Source organism: Etheostoma spectabile, chromosome 4 (genome assembly GCF_008692095.1).
Source record: "Etheostoma spectabile isolate EspeVRDwgs_2016 chromosome 4, UIUC_Espe_1.0, whole genome shotgun sequence".
Classification (NCBI taxonomy): domain Eukaryota; kingdom Metazoa; phylum Chordata; class Actinopteri; order Perciformes; family Percidae; genus Etheostoma; species Etheostoma spectabile.
The window spans coordinates 14,945,966-14,967,186 of NC_045736.1; the positions used below are offsets into that span (position 1 = coordinate 14,945,966).

Genomic DNA, 21,221 nt, shown 5'->3' on the forward strand with positions numbered 1-21,221 from the left:
ATATATATATATATATAGTTATAATAAAGGTTTAAAATCAATACTTTGCATCAGTCAATGAGCAGTTTCATGCAAACATGGGTGGTTTAATAAATTTAATTAATTAGGTTAATAAAAAGGTGAGGAGGTATCTAACTTGACATGATAAACAGGTACTATATGCAAGATCAATTGTTTGTACACTAGATTAATAATTCAAAACTCTAATGGCTCTATCACATGGTTACACATCACAATTATAATGTTTTCTTTAACTCGTCTTCAACAAATCTTCACTTTACATGGCCTGTAGTGTTTACTGCAGGGCAGTATGATGGTGATGCTGTCACCACTTCACAAACTTTCTTGAAATGTATTGCATTGCTGCCATTGAACTCTGGACACATTTTCCAAAACGTGAAAATGATTGTGACGTGCCTTCATAACTCAACATCCTTTCTATAGAAATAGAAATTCACCTTAAGGTTGCTGTTGTAGCATTTTTACTATTCTAATAATGGCACTGTCTATGGTACCTGCTGACACGGTTACATAAGTGCTAAGCATAACTGAGGGCTGTAGTGTACTAGAACCACTGAGCCACCGTGGCTCTCAGTCACAGACTATAAACTGAAGCAGCATGGTTGTAAGCCACTTGCTTTACAATATCACGAATGCACGCACAATTTATTCTGAACTTAAATGTCTAGAAGCATTACAAACAACTCAAGGCAAGAGATGTTGTTATCCACTCAATTGTTTTACTTCTCCACGAATGAGAATGAATCTGACACAATTTTTATAAAAACACATTAAAATTACAAATTTAAAGCAGAGACTTGAGATGGTAACAGTTGAGACAGTCACTTTAATGGCAAGATAATTACATAGCAGCAGAAACATTCATATAACACCTTTAACGTCTAAATTCTTGCAAAGCAACAATGATATTTCATAAATATTTGTAATGTAGATAAATAAACTCTTCTGATGGGAATACAAATGAACGTATTTGTACTTGGCTGGTAATTTCAAAACGACACAATTTCACCATATAAGTAAATGTGAAGCTAGAAGTAAGTCAAGAAATGTACCCTTCTTTTCTTACCTGATTTGAATAATTTTCACGTAAATACTTCAAGTAGGACATCAAGTATCTACAATAACATGTTGTATATTATGTAACCTTTAGTGTTTAGCTAACAATTTTGAACTTTTTTACTCTTTTTGAGCAAAACCAGACAAAACACACAAGCCTAAGCTGTTGCCCTTCAGACGGCAGCCAAGGAAAAATCCTCCAGCATTCTTTTGACCCAGACATGATAAAAGCACATGTTTGTTAAAAGGAATAGTTTGACATTTTAAAAGATCTGCTTCTTCGTTTTCAGAGGGAGTGATTTAAGAAGATTGATACTATAGTCAGTAGCTTAGCACAAAAACTGGTAACAGTTACCCTGGCTCTTTCCACAGGAAACAAAATCAGTTTGTTTAATCTGTACATGTGTAAAGCCTAGTTAAATATAAGTTAAATTAAGATGCAACATATTAAAGGAATAGTTCACCCAAAAACAATACTCAGCTCCATAGGATTTCTGTGACGGACAGAAGAAAAGGTTATACATTTTTATGACAACTATTAACTACCTGTATTTTACTTTACAAAGCATTTTTTGTATCCTCTGGTGCAAAACACATTTCTTGAAAGGAAACAGTTGAACAAAAATAGATTTATATCTCTCCATGAGACCAAGAATGGGTAGAAAACACCTGGATAATGCTCCACAGAAATTGTATTTGCTGTCTGTCTTTCAAACTCTGTTGCTTTTGTTTTTCAGGCACTCTGCTCTCCTTAATGCCATTCAACAGAAAACTTTTTCTGGGACCATAGAGAGCCTAGGGAGGTGAGTACTATATACAGTTTATGTTGTTTTTGGGTGATCTACTCCTTTATTTAGTTAATTTTAGAGATGGTGGAAGGTTGTTTTTTTACCGTTGAAAAGAGCCAGACATATGGAGCTAGGACAGTGACTTTAAGTCTTGGCATTGAAACACAAGTTCTGTTAAATAAATAAATACATCTTTTCTCATGTAACTCTCTCAACCCTCAAAATGTCAAACTTTTGCTTAAAGATGGCTGCACACTATTAGCACTTACATTCTGAATTTTTTTACGTGGCATCTCCATCTGCTCAACACAACAGTATTTGCCAATATGTGAAGACCGAGAGACAGAAGAGTGTAAAGTTTCAATATGCACATTCAATTCTGCAGCCTCTGTTGAGACCAAAAAGTCATGTTCAGTTTATCAAGGCATCCTGAACATGACCAATAACAAGCAAACATTGAAAGCCGGCTATGTATGTTTGTTTTTCTGTTTAAAAATGGTGGCTTCCTGTAGCCTCTCTTATTACTTCTGCTTTGATTCTCCAGTCATTAATTGTTAATAAAGGTACAAAATAACAGTCCTGGCCCTGGGCAGCTCTTTAATGACAAGCCCCATTCTTCCGTGTTTGTCTGCCTGCGGGCTTGTGGTTCAGCAGTACTTTATCCTTTCATCTTACACAGCCCTGATCAGTGTGAGATCAGAGGGCAAACCACTTCATCTGCTACCTGTCCGTGTGTGTGTGTGTGTGTGTGTGTGTGTGTGTGTGTGCGGACATGCGTGAGGGGTTTTCTTTTCCCTTCCCGTTAGCATTTAATTGGCTATGCCCAGAAGCTAAAAGTCTTGCAATCACTGTGTGTCTACATCTCCTCTCAGGATATCGCATGGGGAAGGAAATAATAGTTTTTCTACATATCAATCACCAGTTAAATGTAAACTTAAAAATATCATACAAGCAAACATTATATTTTCAATACACGTAGGTAAGTGCCATCTAACAAATGGCATATGTTTGGAGTTTTGATAGCTATATAACCTCTTAAAATCAAGTAAAAGGTGGAGAAAAAAGAGAGGGATCCAGCTTCGAACACACAACACAGCTGTTATTAGCAAGTTACTGTAGATCCAAATTTGGCAGTAACCATGAATGCAATAAAGTGATATATATTATTTAGTTTTAACCATATCACATCACTCTATCTCCAACAGGTGTTTTCTCACTAGCTAAAAAAGTACCAGTATTTTTCGAAACATCTTGAATATGGTTTCTTACAGGAAAACTGTAATGACTTACATATACATTTCTGCAGTGAGTATTGAGCAACAATCATTTGCAGGACGAGATAAAGAAACTTAGAAAAAAATAGCCTCCAAAAAGTACTAAATAGCTTTGTAAATTTTAAAAATTTATCCACTGTGTAAAATTGTTGAAAGCCGCAGCTCTCTCAGAATGTTAATTTAAGGTTAAAGCTGCAAAGATTTAACAGTCTTAAAGTCTTTAGGTAATTTGTTTCATGTAACAGTGAATGACCAAACTCTTAGAGTGTGACTAATTCTATTGTAGCTTTACTTCGGCAAAGCCCCAAGCTTTCATTTTATTTTATATTCTTCAGTCAGAGTTACATATGTTCACTATTGTTTCTTCTGCAGCGGCACAATGTCTGGAAAACAATACACCAGAAGAAAGACACCAAGGCATCTCAGTGCCAAATGATAATGGATAAATCACAAAGATTGGCACAAGAGATTCTTCTAAGAATTATTTTAAGAAAGACTGGCAAAGTATTTAAAGTTGTCCATAAGCTCTAACCTTTTTCACAAGGTCTTAGTTTTCTACGTAGCCTTTTTATATATGTACCCACTCTGCCATGAGATGCAGCAACAACAAAAAAACAAGTGACCAAGCTACTCATCCAGAGACAACACCTCAAACTTGAGAATATACTCTAGCAAGTTTCTTTTATACATGGTTTAAGTTTTGAAACTAGGGTGAAGTCCAGAATGTCATCCATTTTGAATACATCAACAGTATATGGAAATATTTGTGTCATCACTCTGACCCCAAATAAATTGGAAATGAGCAGGATGTATCTGTAGGTTTAAGAAGTACAACTTGTTCATTTGATTTGAGTTGCCTAGATCAAGAAGTACATTTCTCAAGAGTAAAACTTTCTACCAGACACGACACTTCAGCTCAGGGTTCATTCGACTGCCTTTTTGGCACTGGAAAGCTTCTGAGAACGCTTCGAAATTCTGGAGCGATCCAAGCACCCTAAAGACAAAAGAGAAACAAAACGTTATCAGAGTGATAAAAGCTATATGTTATGAATGTTAGAGGAGCACTGCTAAGTGTGAGTCCAGCTTCCAAGTCCTTACACTGGGATCAGCGAATGGAGTTGCCCTGATTCTAACACTTCATTGAGTTGGGAGATTAAGATTGTGTCAAATTAGTGATTGTTATTTTGGGAAAAGACAATAATGAAACCAACAATAACACATTTTTCTTTAGCCACTTTGGGGGCAACAGAAACAAGCCGTGAACACAACACTAGCATATTGTCACCTTTTATGGTGATTTGTTAGCATACAGCTAATGCTAAAGCTTCCTTTGTGTTGGTATTTTAAACTCCGGTCGATTTATGAGGACTAAGGTTAACCTTTTCTCAGATCTCTGCAGGCTAAATCCAGACAGCTAGCTACACTATCTGTCCAATCAGAGTTTTCAGTTGCATGACTAAAACAACGTTTTATGTTATTTGAAACCAATAAATCTGGTTTATTGGCATTTCTTTAAATTGTTTATTGGCATTTAAAGTAGCGCCTCGGTCCCAGCCGCATCACTGTCGAGCCAATAATGACGTTAAATCCAACCCTCTTGTAATATTGCTTAATTAAAATCCATGAAACTACCTACCTATTAAAATATTCTTATTGGTTCTATATATCTGAGCATACTAAGCTCCTTACCTGTACTCTAAGGGACTGTGTGAGTCAGTCTTGATGGACTGGCTGGCATACTCAGGCCGATAAGCACCACACCACACCTAGAAGAAAAAAAATGGATTACATGAGTGGAGAGTAATCTACTTTTAAAACATTAAAACAAGCTTTCTGAAGACTGTTAACATTAAAAATAACTTTTACTACAAATTTTGTATTTTACCTCAACTATAACTTAATATACAATATATCATATTAGATGTGTCTACTATATATTTACAGCACTTTGCATCTAATGATTCTTCTAATTCCCAGCTTTGATATTGCAATTTTGGCACAAGTTATTTTACTAATGCATCAACTGACTCGTAAAATTCACCATCACATTTGGATATCTTTGATTTGTAACATTTTACCTCTTTATCTGTTGATGACACTTTTGTGCTTATGCTTTTCATTCCCTGGCACGAGACACTCTTTACTTTGGCAGCTCTTCTTCATCCCCTAGTAAGGTGGCTGAACACTGATTTGTTCAGGGATTGCTTCAGCATCTAACCCCCTGATCCCTCTCCCTTTGTCCCAGTGTTTACTTCTCAGCACCAAACATCCATTGAAAAATGCACCTCTGAGCGTCAACTCTCGACCCCAGAAGGAGAACTTTTTGTCTGCCCTCTGTCTGCTGAAATAATACATTCAGAAACAACATATTCCCTCATTATTCTTACTTGGGCAAAGTTAAGAAAAAAAAGTTGCTTGTAATCCATGTCTAGACCAGGTAGACGAGGCTCCTCCCCCTCCATCTCCACCCACTTTAGGTAAGCCTGTAAACAAACACACACACACACACACACACTTAAAAACAGGTTTCAGATCTACATCATTTTTTCAAGTATTTTTGGACGTTGTTATTGTTGCTAAAATAGTAATGTGGTTTTGTTGGGCTAACATCCAACCTTATATGCTTGATGAACCCCTCCATTGTCTGCAATGTTCTCCCCCAAAGTGCTGATTCCACTGACCTGCAGCCTCACAGACAAAACCATGAACACACAAACACACGCCGACATGAAAACACTCATTCTGGTGATCACTTAATATATAGTTTACATCGTCGGAGATTAGAGCCAAAAGAAAACAACTCATTTCATACATGCCACTGGGTGCTTACGTTTTGTCCACCAGCTAGCTTCCAGTTGAAGTTTCCATATTGTTGCACCATGCACTGTGACTGCTCTTTAAAATGCTCAGCAGAGTAATTACTCCACCAGTTTAGCATATTACCATCCTTGTCAAAATTACGCCCTGTGAGGAAACATAATACATTTAAACTACTGTTTGTCAAACATGAGGCATCTAAAAAGCAGTAACTTGTGTAACCAGCAGACTTAAAATAAACTGTTGCTGAATGCTAAACTGCATTTATCAGTTTGGGCTTCCACAAATATCCACGATGAATCACTTGTGTCTCACCATTGTCATCAAATCCGTGTGTGATCTCATGTCCGATAACCATTCCTATCCCACCAAAGTTAAGGGCCTGGTGCTGATGTTTGCTGAAGAAAGGCGGCTGCAGGATTCCTGCTGGAAACACTGGACCGACAAAAACAACAGGAGTAAAAGCACATTTAAGTACTGGCAACATTAAACAGGATTACACTGAGTAGAAACTGTGTTACCATAAATATAGAAAAAAACATCTCTCATTTGTCAACAGAGGCAAAGCTCTTACCAATCTGGTTTCTGTTGGGTGAGTAGAATGCATTCACTACAGCAGCACCAATAATCCACCTAAGAAGTGATAGGTTTATAATTGATAAAACAGCATTAAACTGTATTTCAGTTGAAGATACTGTGCTGGCAAATTCATGCACAGAGCATATTCTGCACCATGAAATAAAATATTTAAACCTTCATTTTCAATGTCCTTTAAGGGGATTATTTGATAAGGACACAGATTCGTTCTCTTGTTACTGTGGGACATGTAATGCACCATGTCCATTTCAGAAAATCGGTTTGTTATGTTTTGGCTAAAAACAACCCTGTTTACTATCTTAGAAACAGAAAGCAAAAACGTATGAATGTCATTTCTCAACCTCATTTAAAAAGAGGAGGTTTGTGTTGTCACTGTCATTTTAACTGTGAAAACATGGTGACCACCTGAGGACAAAAGCTTGGATTTTACTGATAAGGACAGCTTGTACTAATGTATCGACAGCTTACAAGTCCGGGTCAACTGGTTCTCTGAGCTTCTTCAGACTCTTGTGTGCTTCAGACTTGAGGTTCTCGAGGATGTTCTCAAAGTAGTGTTCTTCACTGAAATTCAGCTGGGGGAAAAAACAGAACAAATCAGTGATCAGTGACATAATGTCATGTTATTTTTATTAAAAAAATTATAATTTACAGTGTTTATTGATCCCCGGTGGGGAAATTACAATTTCCCATTATACATTATAATTATAATCACTACACACAGGCCTGAAATACACACACATGCTCAGGACCTTTTCTGGCACAAATGGAGAAATATCAGAGTGAGTTGGCTGCCAGTGCTGGCCCTGAGGGTATGGTGCCTTGCTCAAGAGCACCTAGCAGTACTCAGGAGGTGAAGTGGCATCTCTCCAGCTACCAATTCACACTCTGTACTTCGGTCCGTACGGGAACAGTGACCCTCCTGGTCCCAACCCAACTCCCTACGAACTGAACTACTGCCAACCCTGAGCTGCTGCCACCCCCAGTGGTCTTGGAAATAGTTTTTACTTACATGAGCGTACTCCTGGTCAAGCTTCTGGTTGCCTTCCTGTAGAATATGATCCGGATAGCCGATATGTTCCTTGATTGCCATGGCCTACATGGCACACAGAACAATTAGTATGATAAGAGAGAATCCAGAGAAGACTGTACACACCACTCCTCCTCTAGCTGCACCTCAATGGACACGCTGGACAGCACCCTTGAATAAATCGTGTCCAGTTATAACCCTGGAAAACAAAAGGGAGGAGATATTTTGAATGTCAAACAAGGTGAAAATACAACATAATTAAATATATTTTACATGGAAGTGCTCCCAGCTACTTTTCTAATTATGTCAAGAAGGCGGGGGAAGTTCAAAGTAACAACACCACAGTCTCAGCCAGTGCAGCAAAATTAAATCTATAGATTCAAGTTCATTCAAGTTTCTATATATTTATAGAACTAGCTACATTATTTAATTAAGGAGTCATATACGGTTAATATTAATTAATTAATTATTTGATTGCCTGTCTCTGTATATTTAATTAATATTTTGAACAGTGTAACTGGGGATGTTAATAATACTTTGTACCTTGTCTGCTTCCTAAAAAAATATACATTGTATTACATTATCTAGTTCCTTAGTTTTTCTTTAAAATTTCATTTATAACAAGCTGCGACTGTTCGCGGGTGTGGTTAACAATTCCATGGTAACAGTGAGCGCCACCAATCAGAGACGTTGCTGTTATGGTTAGGATTGTGGGTAGTGCACTACTTCTCCATGACATATTTGGCCCCCACACTGTTTCATGTGCACGTTTTCTACATTATTACACACTTTGGTGTCCCTCATGTATGCGGTCTAATATTTCTTGTCTCGTACACATGCTTGGGATGATCCATCTCTGATCAGCTTTTGAACTGGAGCCACTCATCCTCTTGTGTGGCTGCCCTGATCATATCCTGCTTGTGTTGTGGAATGGGCCAGCTTTGAGCCACTGCATCCATATGGCAAGCGATGATCGCCTCTCTTGTGTTTTCTCTATTCTTGGTGCTTGGGCTGCATGACAGAGCGTCTGCGATGACCAGTGTCTTTCCCGGTGCATATTCAGCTTTTGCGTTAAATCGCATGAGCTGCATCAAGAGTTTGACACCTCACTGGTACTGCATCTGAATCTTTACTATTCATCACCGGTACCAGTGGCTTATTGTATGGAATCAATTTTAATTTCTCCATGCCTACCTGGTATTTCTCGATCCTTTCGCAGGGCCCCACTACTGCTAAAAACTCATTTTCAATTTGTGCATACCTGGTTTCTGCGTCTGACAATCTTCTTGAGCAGTAGGCAACTGGCTTTCAGCTTTCACCATTTAGTTGCAGAAGAAGGCCTCCTAGCCCATAATTGCTTGCATCTGCTGAAACAGACGTCTGTCTTTGTGGGTTATAGTGAGCCAGGACAGGTGAAGTGATAAGGACTTCCTTCAACTGCTGAAACACCCGCTGCTGAGGCTGATCCCAGGGCGGTCCTTTTTTTCAGAAGATCACACAGGTAGCCCGCTGCTGTTGCCATGTCTGGTATGTATTTGCTCATATAATTTATCGTACCTGATGCACACTATAATTTGTGCACATTAGCAGGTTCTTGTAGCTCACTAATGGCAGTCACTTTGTCTAAGTCGGCTCTTACCCTTTTGGCGTCCACTATGTGGCCCAGAAAACAGCTCTGGTTGTCTGGATACACAACGTTTCCTTGTTGAGCTTGAGGCCTGCCTGCTCTGTTCTCTCCAGTGTGTTCTGCAGGTGTCTGTCATGTGATGCCGTATCCCTTCCATGAACAACATCCATGCGCTGGAATATTTCTGAAGGGTTGTTGATTCTGAAGGGAAGCCGCTTGAAGCAGTACCTGCCAAAAGGTGTTATGAAGGTGGTGAGTGTGCTGCTCTCTGCGTCCAGCGTTATCTGCCAAAAACCTGACGCAGCGTCAAGTGACGTGAAGACCGTAGATCCCGCCAGCTTTGCTAGTGTCTCATTTGTTGTGGGCAGTTGGCATCTCTCTCTTTTTATGTTCTCATTCAGTTTTTGGAGCCCCACACAGATTCTTATGACACAAAAATAACTCGCACCATTGGTGCGCACCAGTCTGTTGGGTCAATTTTAGAATCAAGCCCCGTTCCTCCATTTGCTGTAGCTCCGCTTGGACTTTGGGAAGAAGATGGCAGAGAAACTCTTCTGGCTTTGTGTACAGAGAAGGGGACAGCCACCTCTTTTAAGTGGATCTTCACTGGGTCAGTTTGGAGCACCCCCTAGATTCCCACTGCTATCCTACAGTTAGCTAGGCCCTCTTGCTACGTAGCCTATATGTTGAAGATGTAGTTCTTGTTTTTATGCAGTGTGCTAGCTGTGAACTGGTCCATTATATCAAGTGTCTCGCCCGGCTTTCTAAGGGTCCGCTTGGCGCCTCAAGCTTTCTTTCTGGCTTTAGAGCTCTGAATGTTTTCACGTTCATTACAGTGACATCTGCTCCTGTATCAATTCGAAATCTGACTTAAGTGTGTCCTATATGAATCTGTTCAGTCCACTGTTCAAAACTACTTTGCTTTGATTATCTTACTGCACCTAGGTAGAACCTTTTCTTTTCTTCCTTGTTCTGAGTGACTTCCCTCACTAACTTAGAAAAACAATTTCTCTCCCAATGGTCCCAGTTTCCCCACATTTTCTGCATTCCGACTCTAATGCTGAGCATTTGGTTGGGATTATGTGTTTTTCTTTCCCGCATCGACGGCAATTGAAATCTCTTGAGTAGTGCTGTCCATCACTCCCACCCCCTTCGTCAGCTTTTTTTTCCATCCTTTCTTTGTCGGGTGCCTGTGTTTCACTTATTGCACGGTGAGCTGTGCTTGCTGCTCTTGTTGGTTTATCTGTTGTGCTACTTCTTCCGCTTGCTGCACCATTATCATTGCTTTTTCTAGAGTGGGGTCAGACATTAATTGCATTTGTCTGGACAGTTCTTTGTTACGAATTCCCACGACCAGTCTGTCTCCAATGTGTTTGTTTTTCTTTACGCCAAATTCACAGTTTTCATTCAATTCATGCAGAGCCCGTATGAAAATCTCCGCTGTTTCGCCTGGCTTCTGTTGTCTTTGATGGAGCATGCTTTCTCTTGTATTGTGTATTTTTTCGGTACAAAGTATTCATCCAATTTTGCAAGCACCGTTTTGTAATGGTCCTCGTCTTCCTCCTCCGTAAAGACAAATGTTTTGAATATATTTTCGGCTTCATTGCCCATCGCATAAGTAAGTTTGCTAAGCTGAACATCACCGTCTTCATAGCTTAACTTTGTCGGCGACCTGAATTGTGTGAATCTCTGTCTCCACACAGGCCATTTACCTGGCTTTCCTAAGTTGAAGTTCTCCAGTGGTTTAAACTTTGCCATCACATCGGTTCTTTATCAGAACACTTCTGACACCATGTCAAATAATACTGCTGGCGAATACAGTTTATTTGCACTCAACTTACATACACCATGCGATTACTGTCTGAACTCTTCCTGTTCGTTGAGGCGTAGATGTCTTGCAGCTCGCTCTCTGATTGGTCACTGAGATGTACAACTAATTAACGTAAACTATGTCTTGACAACTGGAAACAAGGGCGAACAGCAAGCCTTAGTCTATCCAAAGGTAATCAAATGGATCTACCAGCACCCTGAAAGTTCACTAATAACATGTCATATCCTCTTTATTTTGCATGGCAACCTCTAATTACACTTAAGTTTTTGTACAGTCTAAAAAATAAAGATATAATCATGTTAATTAGTGAGCTTTATAGGTACTTGTAGGTAAATTTTGTTACCTTTCGACCGAGCGAGGCTACAGGCACACAGTACAGATATGAGAGTGGTATCAGTCCTCTCATCTAACTCTTGTCAAAAAGCAAATAAGTGCATTTTCCAAAACTTTGTATTTAATGGACACATGTAAGTTAATTGGAAATCTTATTTGCCATGGTCATAGTATAAATGTGATATAATCAACGTGTCTTTACATTTGCCTTCTACCAAGTGGCTGCTGGCAACTGCTCTGCTCAAAGACACAAGTGGAAACATCCTCAATCACACATTTAGTTTCTTCAATCCGAGTCATATATAGTTAAGTGCTTGCACTTTATGTAACACACAATAAAGAAGGGAAATCACACGTACATTAAAGTTGAATGTGCTTTGTAACTCTCCAAGTGTCATCTTGTTGTAGAGAACGGTGACATCTTGGCGCTCCTCTGCCGGTGATGTGGCCTGTACGGCAACAGGAAGGAAGAAGCCTTCTATAAACTGATGCTTGGTTATATATATATATTCACATTTTCCTCTCCTTTCATCAGCAAAGTCTCATTCGTCATGCTCTTGACAGACAAAAAAAATCTGGTTAAAAGCTTGGCTGATCCTCTATGTCCACACTAAATGTAGCCTGATTCTCTCATTTGCTAGAAAAGAGCGGAAGTACTCATTTTTCATCTTGTCATTGTTAATTTTCCTTGAGCCCTCATCCCACAATTCCATTTCCTGTTGAGGCTGGCACTCACATTGGCAATGTCTGTCTCCAGCTCCAGCACTTGCATCATTTCCTCCCACACACGGTCATCATCCTGAGTCAAGTTCCTGTCCTCTCGGGTTATCTTCGCAATAGAAACCATGAAATGTAGGTAGGCCTCTCGAACCTATGGTGCAATCACAAGTCATAAAATATAGTTTCCACTACAAAATCAAGGTTGTGTCAGAACAACCAAGATGATTGGTTAGAATCAGATTCAAAATCATAGCTCAGATTCGGTCCACTTCCGGTGCTGAAGGAAATGCATGTATTTTCTGTTTCCTTCTGCTTTCTTGGTGTTGGAATTTTAAATTTGGCGGATTAATGAGGACTATTGTTGACTGCTCATCAGATCTCTGCAGGGCAAAGCTGCTATCTGTTCAATCAGACTATCTGTCCAATCTGACTTATCTCTCGCCCGGCTAGTTGGCGGCAGCTCTGTGCGGAGTTTAGCGGTGCCCATGACAATTCTGATTGGTTTAAAGAAATGGCATTAAATCAGAGCACGTTTTCCTCCCATCCCGAATGCTAAGTGGAGAAGCCAGACCCTCCTTCAGCGTGCTTTGGAGGAGGGTCTGGCAAAGCAAGACATACTCAGGATAGGACCAGAGATAATAAGACCTGATTGTGGACACTTTTTTCAGTAGAACGTACATCCAATGCAGCTGTATCAGTGAAGGCCTTACCTTTTTGTAGTTTCCATCATTGAAGTAATAGTCTCTTGATGGCATACCAAGTCCTGGCTGGTCAATCTAACCAGAATGAGCAACAATAAAAAATAAGAATTTTGGTATGTCTTTAACAGTATAATTAAAATATGTGACTGGCAATATTCTGTATATTTTTTTCATTGTCAATAAATCCCATGAAAATACCCAAACTAAAAATGAACTGGTCCTACTAATATGTATTATCTGTAGAGGTAAAGCCTGTTATAGTTTATTTCTCTGTGATAGACCTAAAATGTTTAGCAAACAACGTCCTGTAGTTTGTATGTAGTCCATCCCACATTTATGTCCTAAAAACTCCCAAGCCCACCAAATGTGTATTATTCCACCGCTAAAATAGTCCCTAACAAATACACCATTTACTCCAGTTTGAGTTTTTTTTTGCTAAAAACTACTACTAGAAGAAGTTGAAGTTATCTTTTAGCAAAAAAAACTAAGATATAATGACTTTATAATAATCAGTTTTTCGTGATCTTACATAAATGATATGGCGCCGAGAGTCCCGGTCGTCTGTCCACACGTACATGTCCAGCAGAACCTTCTTGTGGAAACGAGCGGTAAGCTTTGCTAGTGTGTCCTCAAGGCTCCATGCTTCCTCTGCAATTACAGGAAGAATTAAAACTGGCACTTAGTTTAAACACCGTTATCTAACTGTAAAGAACTATTTAATGTAGCAGGATGCAAAAATCAGGCACCCTCGCTTCCTCTGCTGCACATTTAACTGTGCTCTCTGTGTAAATCTGTGTGTGCAGATGCAGCCATGTGTGGTTAATTTAGTTTGAGCCACCGTCCATGATTACATTTAATTAAAGTGTCAAGTGCTTGGAGCTTGGGGAAGAGCAGTGTAGACTATTTAAAGCCTCCTTCACAGTCCCGAATGAGGACCTGCTCCTCTTCCCACTCATCACACTCCCAAACTCCACACATTCTGTTTTGCTGTTCAGCTGAAGAGCCTTGGCCGGCCTCTTGATCCCTCCAACAAAGCTCACACTCAGCAGTTCACTGAGTGCAAATATAGCTACACAAGCTCTGCGTGAGCACATGTTTTTGAGTAGGAACATGGCTGCTTGTTTGTGTGAATGTATTGCATGTGCACAATTGCACATTTATACAAGGTGTAGGTATTAATGAGAGTGTGTTTCTACCTGTAGTGGTGTTCCAGTCATCTGACGCCACAGGCCAGTCTCCGATACTCTCAATGAGCTGCAGGAGAGGCTGGGAGTCGCGCTGCTCTATGAGGCCTGCAGGTAAAATACCTTAACTTAAGAACACACAATACTGTAGTCTCTCTACGATTAATTCTGTAAGACAACATGCCTTATTGAGATTGAAGAGTAAGTTGTAGTTTTTCACCTTGGAAACCGCAGTTGAAAAAAACAATCTCACTACAAGAATAAACCTATGATCTCAACCTTTGAGCCAAAAAGGACAAAAAGTCCTTAAAGGGTTCAAAATGTATTTTTTATTTGAACAGCTACATTTTAATGACAGCTGGGTAGCTCCATCTGCAAGTCTTAAAAATGTCTTATTTTGATACCTCTAATAAAACCTTTGGTTGAAAGTTATAAAAAGTCTTCAATTTAATCTACAAAAGTCTTACATATTTGTCTTGCCTGCTGTAGGCAGTTAGTTAATGTTAGTAAATGTTAGTGGACTGTGAGACGTGACTGATTCACACTAACTGCTGCTAGCTATCATTTTAATTGTTTAATCCATCCATCCATTTTAATGCACCTTATCCATGTCCAGGTTGCAATAATTACATTAATGATATCTTTATAAATGATTGCTTTATACAGCTTTACTAGTAAGAACTGAAAAGATAAAAATCAACTTAAATCTAGGACACATTGTGTCTACCAGTTTTCCATCACACTTTCATAGTTTGGCCATTAGGGTCATGAAACAGGTATTAAATTGCATTCTATATATGGCATTATAAAGAGCTTTGATAGTCCTACATTTAACTTAGTTAAACCTGCAGAAACCCTGGCTGAGGAAGATACAATAAGCAGCTCCAAGCAACTGCTTATGTTTATTCTGCCTCCTTTTAGAAGTAGAACACCCCTTAATTGGACGGTGTAAAGACAGCCTTACTCTCATTCATGCAGGAGTTGTAAAGGACTTTGGCTTTCTTGATTGCATTTCTGTCCTGTTCATTCTGCGTCTCAAGAACACCTGCAACAACAAAACACATGCAGACATTTCATCTCTGAATGAAGCCCACGGATGGCTCTGAATGCTGCAGCCCACTGACCACTAAAGATTAAGCCCAGCTGACCTTTGAGGACAATCTCCAACTTGTCCCTCAGAATGTCAAAGACACTGTGGCGGGAGCTCGTCTCTGGGATGACATGTCTCTCCAGCCAACCCCCGCAGGCATACTGGTAGAAATTATCACAGGGCTTCACAGATTTATCCATGTTCTGCAAGAGCCGAGCAGCTTTGAGATATCACAGAGACAAAAGGAGAAAGAAAGACAGGGTAATAAAGATCCACATGTGGTTAGAAAACAGCTTTTAGCAGAGATGTCTTTGTTTGCAAAAATGAAACAGCAGGAGAGCGAAGAAAAAACAGCTCCTCTCACCTGCAGTAACACAGTCCGCAGTTGTGCACACGCTGTTGTGGCTGGAGCGAAACAGCTGGCCTGAAAAAATCAGTGTCAACATTCATGAGAAAGCAGTCAGACTATTTGACAAACAACACCCCAACTGAGACAAGGAGGATGTTGTTGTGTAAAAGCTCATTCTAAATAGTCTAGATCGTTGGTGTAGTCTGTGTGTGTGACGGGTAATGTCAGCAGTGACTCGGTTCTTTCACTTTTGTGTGGCACTGCTGATCAGGCAGTAAAGTGAATTACAGTATTACAGTGACTATCCGAGGTGCAGGCTCCAATATTACACATGCCAACCCACTTATCACACGGTGTTTCCTGTGTTCAGTTTACAAGTTTAAAAGGAGGAACACTCACCTTCACTTGTTGAGCTCCCCGATACACTCGTTTTGTTATATTGTTCTGAATTGGTTGGAAGAAACAGATTTTTAGACATTATACACAGACAACTTTATTATAATTTAAAGTATTTTAAATACATTTATCTATTCAAAATAATGATGATAATTGAACATGTAAGCATGAGGAAACACAATTGAGGCATATGTAGCATTGTGTTTGTGTTTCACAAAAGTCCATAAAACATCATCTATTCTTTCAAAAAACTGCAATGAAAAGAAGCCGGTGTTGTTTCCAATTTAAAGGTTAGGCTTATGTGTGTATATTATGAGCAAAACCCTTATTTTGCTTATTTTGGTGAGTAACATTAACATTCAAAAATCTCTGGGGAAAAAAACTGATGACACACAGTATGTGCATTAACATTGCATAAAGCAATATCCCGGTCAAATCTGAAAGCATTTCTAGGGTAAGGATATTTTTCTGTGTCAATGTCAGTTTGCAGTCACACAAAAACAGAGCAGAGGGACACTTGTCATTAGCCATCTGTAATATCTAGATCTTTCCACTGGGAGCCTGATAAAAGCCATTACCTTTCACAGCTGATGTGTAGAGGACTACCAACCCGGCCAAGGCACAGCTGACCAACAGCAGCAACACAGACAGACCAATTTCTGCAACAGTCCAACGGCGCTTTCCAGGTTTACTTGATTTCTCCATGATATCCATTTGACTTTCGGATTTGCCCATATTCCTCCTGACTGCCGGCTCTGTGGGAAAGACACTGTTGGAGTGTGGGATGGTCGTGGCAGAGAGCTACCAGTGTGTGTGTGTGTGTGTGTGTGTGTGTGTGTGTGTGTGTGTGTGTGTTTTGTGTGTGTGTGTGTGTGTGTGTGTGTGGGCTGTGCAGTGATCCATCAGTAAACTGTGCCAGCTGACCTGCAGTGAGTGAGCTTCAACTGCTAAACACCTACAACAACTTCACTGACAGGAGTTGTAAAACTGTTGGTCTCACTGCAGAAAAACAGTTTGTCACTTTACATGTTGTTCTTCTCTAAAGTAATGTATGAGGTTTCAGCCCAGCTTTAATTTATATAGCCTTTACTTTCATTGTTTTTTAGCCTGTTGTTCACAAAATGGGCATTTTGGAATTCATTCATGTATGACCTCTAAAAGTCATGACAGCCTTGATAAAATCTAAATGCCTACATTCTCTGTAATTTATTTATTTACCATCAAGCTATCTTAATGTGAGAGGAATTCAAAAGGAAAATGAATTGGGAGATTTAGTAGGAGGTAACACAAGGACCTGCTTTTCATTGTTGGACACCAGTCGTTATTGGAAAGAAAGATAAAAGAAAAACTGCTCGCATCTTTACATTATGACCAAAGCCGGTGTCATTGCGTAACAAGTAGATATTTCTTTATTCTAATGGGCCACAACCCAAAAAGGTATGGTATGTTATGGTTTGGTATGTTAATCAACCTCAGATATGAGGAACATATATTTGTGATATGAGGGCTGTAAATAGAAATTGGCTAACTGCAAGAAGACCCTACTGTCTATTTTGTAAAGGTAGTTTGGTAGCTCTCTTTGTATATTTTGGTTTCTAAGTTAAATGTCTTAAATCACTCATTTAACACTACTGGACATGGCATTTTTCCAATCTGTATTTTGAACAAATTTTTTCTAATTTATACTTACATTTATTTGTCTCCATATGACCCAGCCCTAATGACACATACGTCTTGACTGTTAAATTGATTAATTTACTATATTAATAATAATTGTGTCTTCAGGGCTCAGCGCACCTGTTTTAATAACTGACCACATTCAATACATTTTGTGCAGTGTATAACATTTTTTTCACTTCATCATTGATCTCAGTTGTTAATATAGGACAAAGGGGTGTTGTGTATATTGAATGTTACATTAATTCTGGAAACACTTTGGGGAACTGTAAATAAACTATCCAATTTACCCCCCCCACACACACACACACACACACACACACACACACACACCAGGCCTGATAAGCCCACTTTAAAAGAGCTAATTTTTGTGCACAATAATTATGTATGTGTGAACACAATATTGCAAATGAGCATATGTGCAGGGGACAAAACGACAATCACCAGTGGCATTCAACAACATTGCTTTGCATCTATTCACTCTGCCGCACCTGCTTCTCCATAACCAGCTCCATTGCCCTATCATTAGGCCTGACAGGGGACGGGCTGTAAATCAGAGGTTCACACTGCTGTGCCCCATTAGCCCTTCCTGATGAATACTCATGGGCACATATCTGGCACTACAGTGACATCCTCAGAATCTGACTGCACAGAAACTGTTACACTGCATCAAAGACAGGCCTCACTTAACGGAGAACTACTGTGTGCGGTCTACTGTGTCAATACAAGATTTGATGTTGTCTAATAGTAAGACTTATTTACATCTTTAAATGTCCTCAGATTGTAAGTTGGGCTGCATTTCTGTTTAATTTCTCCCTGTTTTTAGGATACGGGCAGACTGTAGCAGTTTAGTTAAATTTCTAGCAACATGCATATCTAATTCTATTTTTAAACAACCATAAAACCCAACATATTAGAGGGATGGTGCGGATCTTTTGAAGTGGGGATGTATGAGGTACTTATCCATAGTTAATGTATTACCTACAGTAGGAGGTAGTGCCGACACAGAAGCTAAGATATGTACTGCTGTGGAGGGGGGCAGCAGGAAAACACATTTTAGCCACCTAAAAAATATATTGGTTTAAGTGTATGGGAACTGAAGTCATTATAAGGTCTTCAAAGCCACCAGACTCCTTTGACAAAAAATGAAAGTTTTACCTTGCATAACTGGTTTAGCAATATGCTGGTCTACCTCTGCCTTGATTGGTTAGTTAGTTAGTTTGTTTGTTTTTTCACCAAAGTCACACAATAACAGAAACAAACTAACTGATCGAAGCAGTAATAGACCAGCAAACCCTGTGTTCTGGCCAGGTCGCCGCCATGTAGACTGACTATGGATAAGTACTTCATACAACTCCTCTTCAAAAGATCCAAACTATCCCTTTAAGTCCATGGCTTCCTACCATTTCAATTCAGAAAACTGGACAAAAGGGTATAACATGCTAATATTTTACGCATTGGTGAAATGACTTTAACTGAAACTGAAATCATCAAGCAGGTTGTCAATAATCAGAGCATGGAAAACACACCTATGTGACTTGTTTCTTGCATTTATTCATACCATAATGATGAAATTGGTCTTCAGGCCAGTTGTAACAAGAACAGTCTAAGAAATGAAATAAATAATGTGTGTGTTCATTTCTGTATCATTAATGCACAAACCCTACTGAGGCCTTTGCAGATTATAAGGGTTGGGCCAAGAGGGCAGCATTAAAACGTTGTTACAACAATAAATACAAACAACATTAACATACTAAGACAACTGCCACATGCTACAGTTAAAATACATGCATAGTATGTATAATTTCTAAAATAAAGCAAAAACAAGACATTTTTCAGATCCTTTCAAATTGACTTCACCAACAGTAATGATCGCTGACCATTTCAAGTCCCCACTAGAATCTGTGGAACATCGTGAGAACACATGGCTGACTAGCTTTTGATTTCTACTCAGTCAGCTGTGAGTGGAGCATCAATGCAAAAAGCTACTGATTTGGTCAGTGACACTGATGATCCAGTTCAGCTCGAGGATTCAGTGTTGAAAATGCATTTGTTTATGTGCTGAGAGACTGATCTCAAATAGCAATTTTCTGTATATTTCTTCAGCACCAACAGCATTATATGATGCATGAAATGATAACATACCAGTGACATGGTGTAACCTAACAGGTCAGAGGTTCAGTGTGTCAAAATAAAATTATTTCTCTGAAAGTGAGACTAAATGTTTTCAGGTCCACTTATTTTAAGCACATTAAGATTACATCCAGTGACTGGTACTGTTCCTCTCTAAATGTACTGCTCTAAACAAAACAAGGATTAACTCGCGGGTCAGACTGCCAACACACTTTCTCTAGGTCACTGTTATTAGCTTTGCTACTGACGTATACCTCCAAGTCTTTAATAATGACGGCGGCAATCATTTTTCCATATGTACAAATGTCCAAACAGCTCAAAATCTTAGAAAATGTCTTATGTATCTGTCCTGGGACTGCTGAGAATCTGATATGAGTGATACATAAAGGCTGCAGTTTCAGGTGGGTAACTTTAACCACCTTCACTTTAGTACTTGACAGCAAACAGGAATCTGATCTGAAGGATTCAGAGGCTTACCTTTGTATGTGGATGGTAGCAGTCCCTGAGCCTTTCCCCCCCACAGTGCGCTAATATCTCAAACACCCCTGCTGAGCATCCACTCAGAGCTGGTGTGTAGAGAAATGAGTCTGTGCTGCGGGTTGAAGGAGACGTTATCCAGTTCAGTGTGCCGCACAGGGAATGAGTGAGGCAGCGGAGAGAGAGGGAGAGCAAGAGACTGAGGGCGGGAGAAGGGAGGGAGAGAGGGAGGGAGAGAGAGAGAGGAGGCAGATGGGAGGTTGTTGTACTTGATTGTTTATGATTAAAGTACTGTGATACTGGGGATGTGTGTGTTCTTAGGGGTTGAGGCGAGTTGTGATAGGTGTGTATCTGAAGGGTCAACAGGATGTCTTACAGTGTGCATCAGTTCCCCCTTTGTATCCCCGTGGAGTGCGGCTGAGAGGAAAAGGCAGAAAAATCTGGAAAGCTTGAGAGATAGGACAAACATGTTCTTAAAGCACTCTGCAGACAGATGATCTAGTAACAGAGTTTCTGAACCTCTTTGAGCAGTTTTTATTATTACTGCAACCATACAAGTGTTGATTTATGCCCTCCTGTCATCATCAAAAGTAACCAACGCCACTCATCACTGTTGCTCTTGTCATCCCTCTCGTGTCCAGGAAGACTCATCTCCAGGGATATCTCAGATGCTTGGTATTTCTAGGTGGGGATCTGACCCCTGGCTTGGTGTCATATTTAAATGGCATGACGCCCAGACCTATTATCAGCCTGATTACCACACTAATTAGCTGATGATAAAAAGAAACAGTGTGTTTGGCTGATGCTCGTGGACTACCAGTTGCTCAGGTGGCTGCTGCTGCTGCTGCCCAGGACAAGGTGAGAACAAATAAATTCAGTAGATCCAACCCAAAATAGTACATGCATTTAATACGTAACAGATCCTTTTTGTTGCTCCCATGCAGCATCATATAAATTTATAGAAGATTAATGTTGCGAAGAAGTGAAGAAGCTTGCAGTCATTTAACAGCAACGTGTTGATGGAGTGCAACACGGCAGGGGTCGAGGTTTGCAACACATTTAATTCATTCATCGATTTTATTTAGCAGCAAGGATGTTTCTTCTCATGAAGTCATTGAGTGAA

At 39.6% G+C, this 21,221-nt stretch overlaps 1 protein-coding gene across 1 annotated transcript; it reads right to left on the bottom strand.

Moving 5' to 3' along the window:
• Window positions 1–829: 829 nt before the first annotated feature.
• mmel1 (membrane metallo-endopeptidase-like 1) lies at window positions 830–20,264 on the bottom strand. The gene is made up of 21 exons (XM_032513010.1): window positions 20,099–20,264; window positions 16,390–16,566; window positions 15,815–15,859; window positions 15,431–15,490; window positions 15,125–15,286; window positions 14,941–15,021; window positions 13,989–14,084; window positions 13,322–13,440; window positions 12,802–12,867; window positions 12,108–12,242; window positions 11,731–11,820; window positions 7,720–7,779; window positions 7,563–7,646; window positions 7,022–7,125; window positions 6,531–6,589; window positions 6,272–6,391; window positions 5,970–6,103; window positions 5,755–5,820; window positions 5,527–5,622; window positions 4,829–4,905; window positions 830–4,133 (listed from the first exon to the last, which is right to left on the bottom strand). Exons 2-21 carry the CDS (start codon window positions 16,544–16,546, stop codon window positions 4,034–4,036), a joined length of 1,911 nt encoding a protein of 636 aa, XP_032368901.1. The 5' UTR covers window positions 16,547–16,566; window positions 20,099–20,264; the 3' UTR covers window positions 830–4,033.
• Window positions 20,265–21,221: the final 957 nt, after the last annotated feature.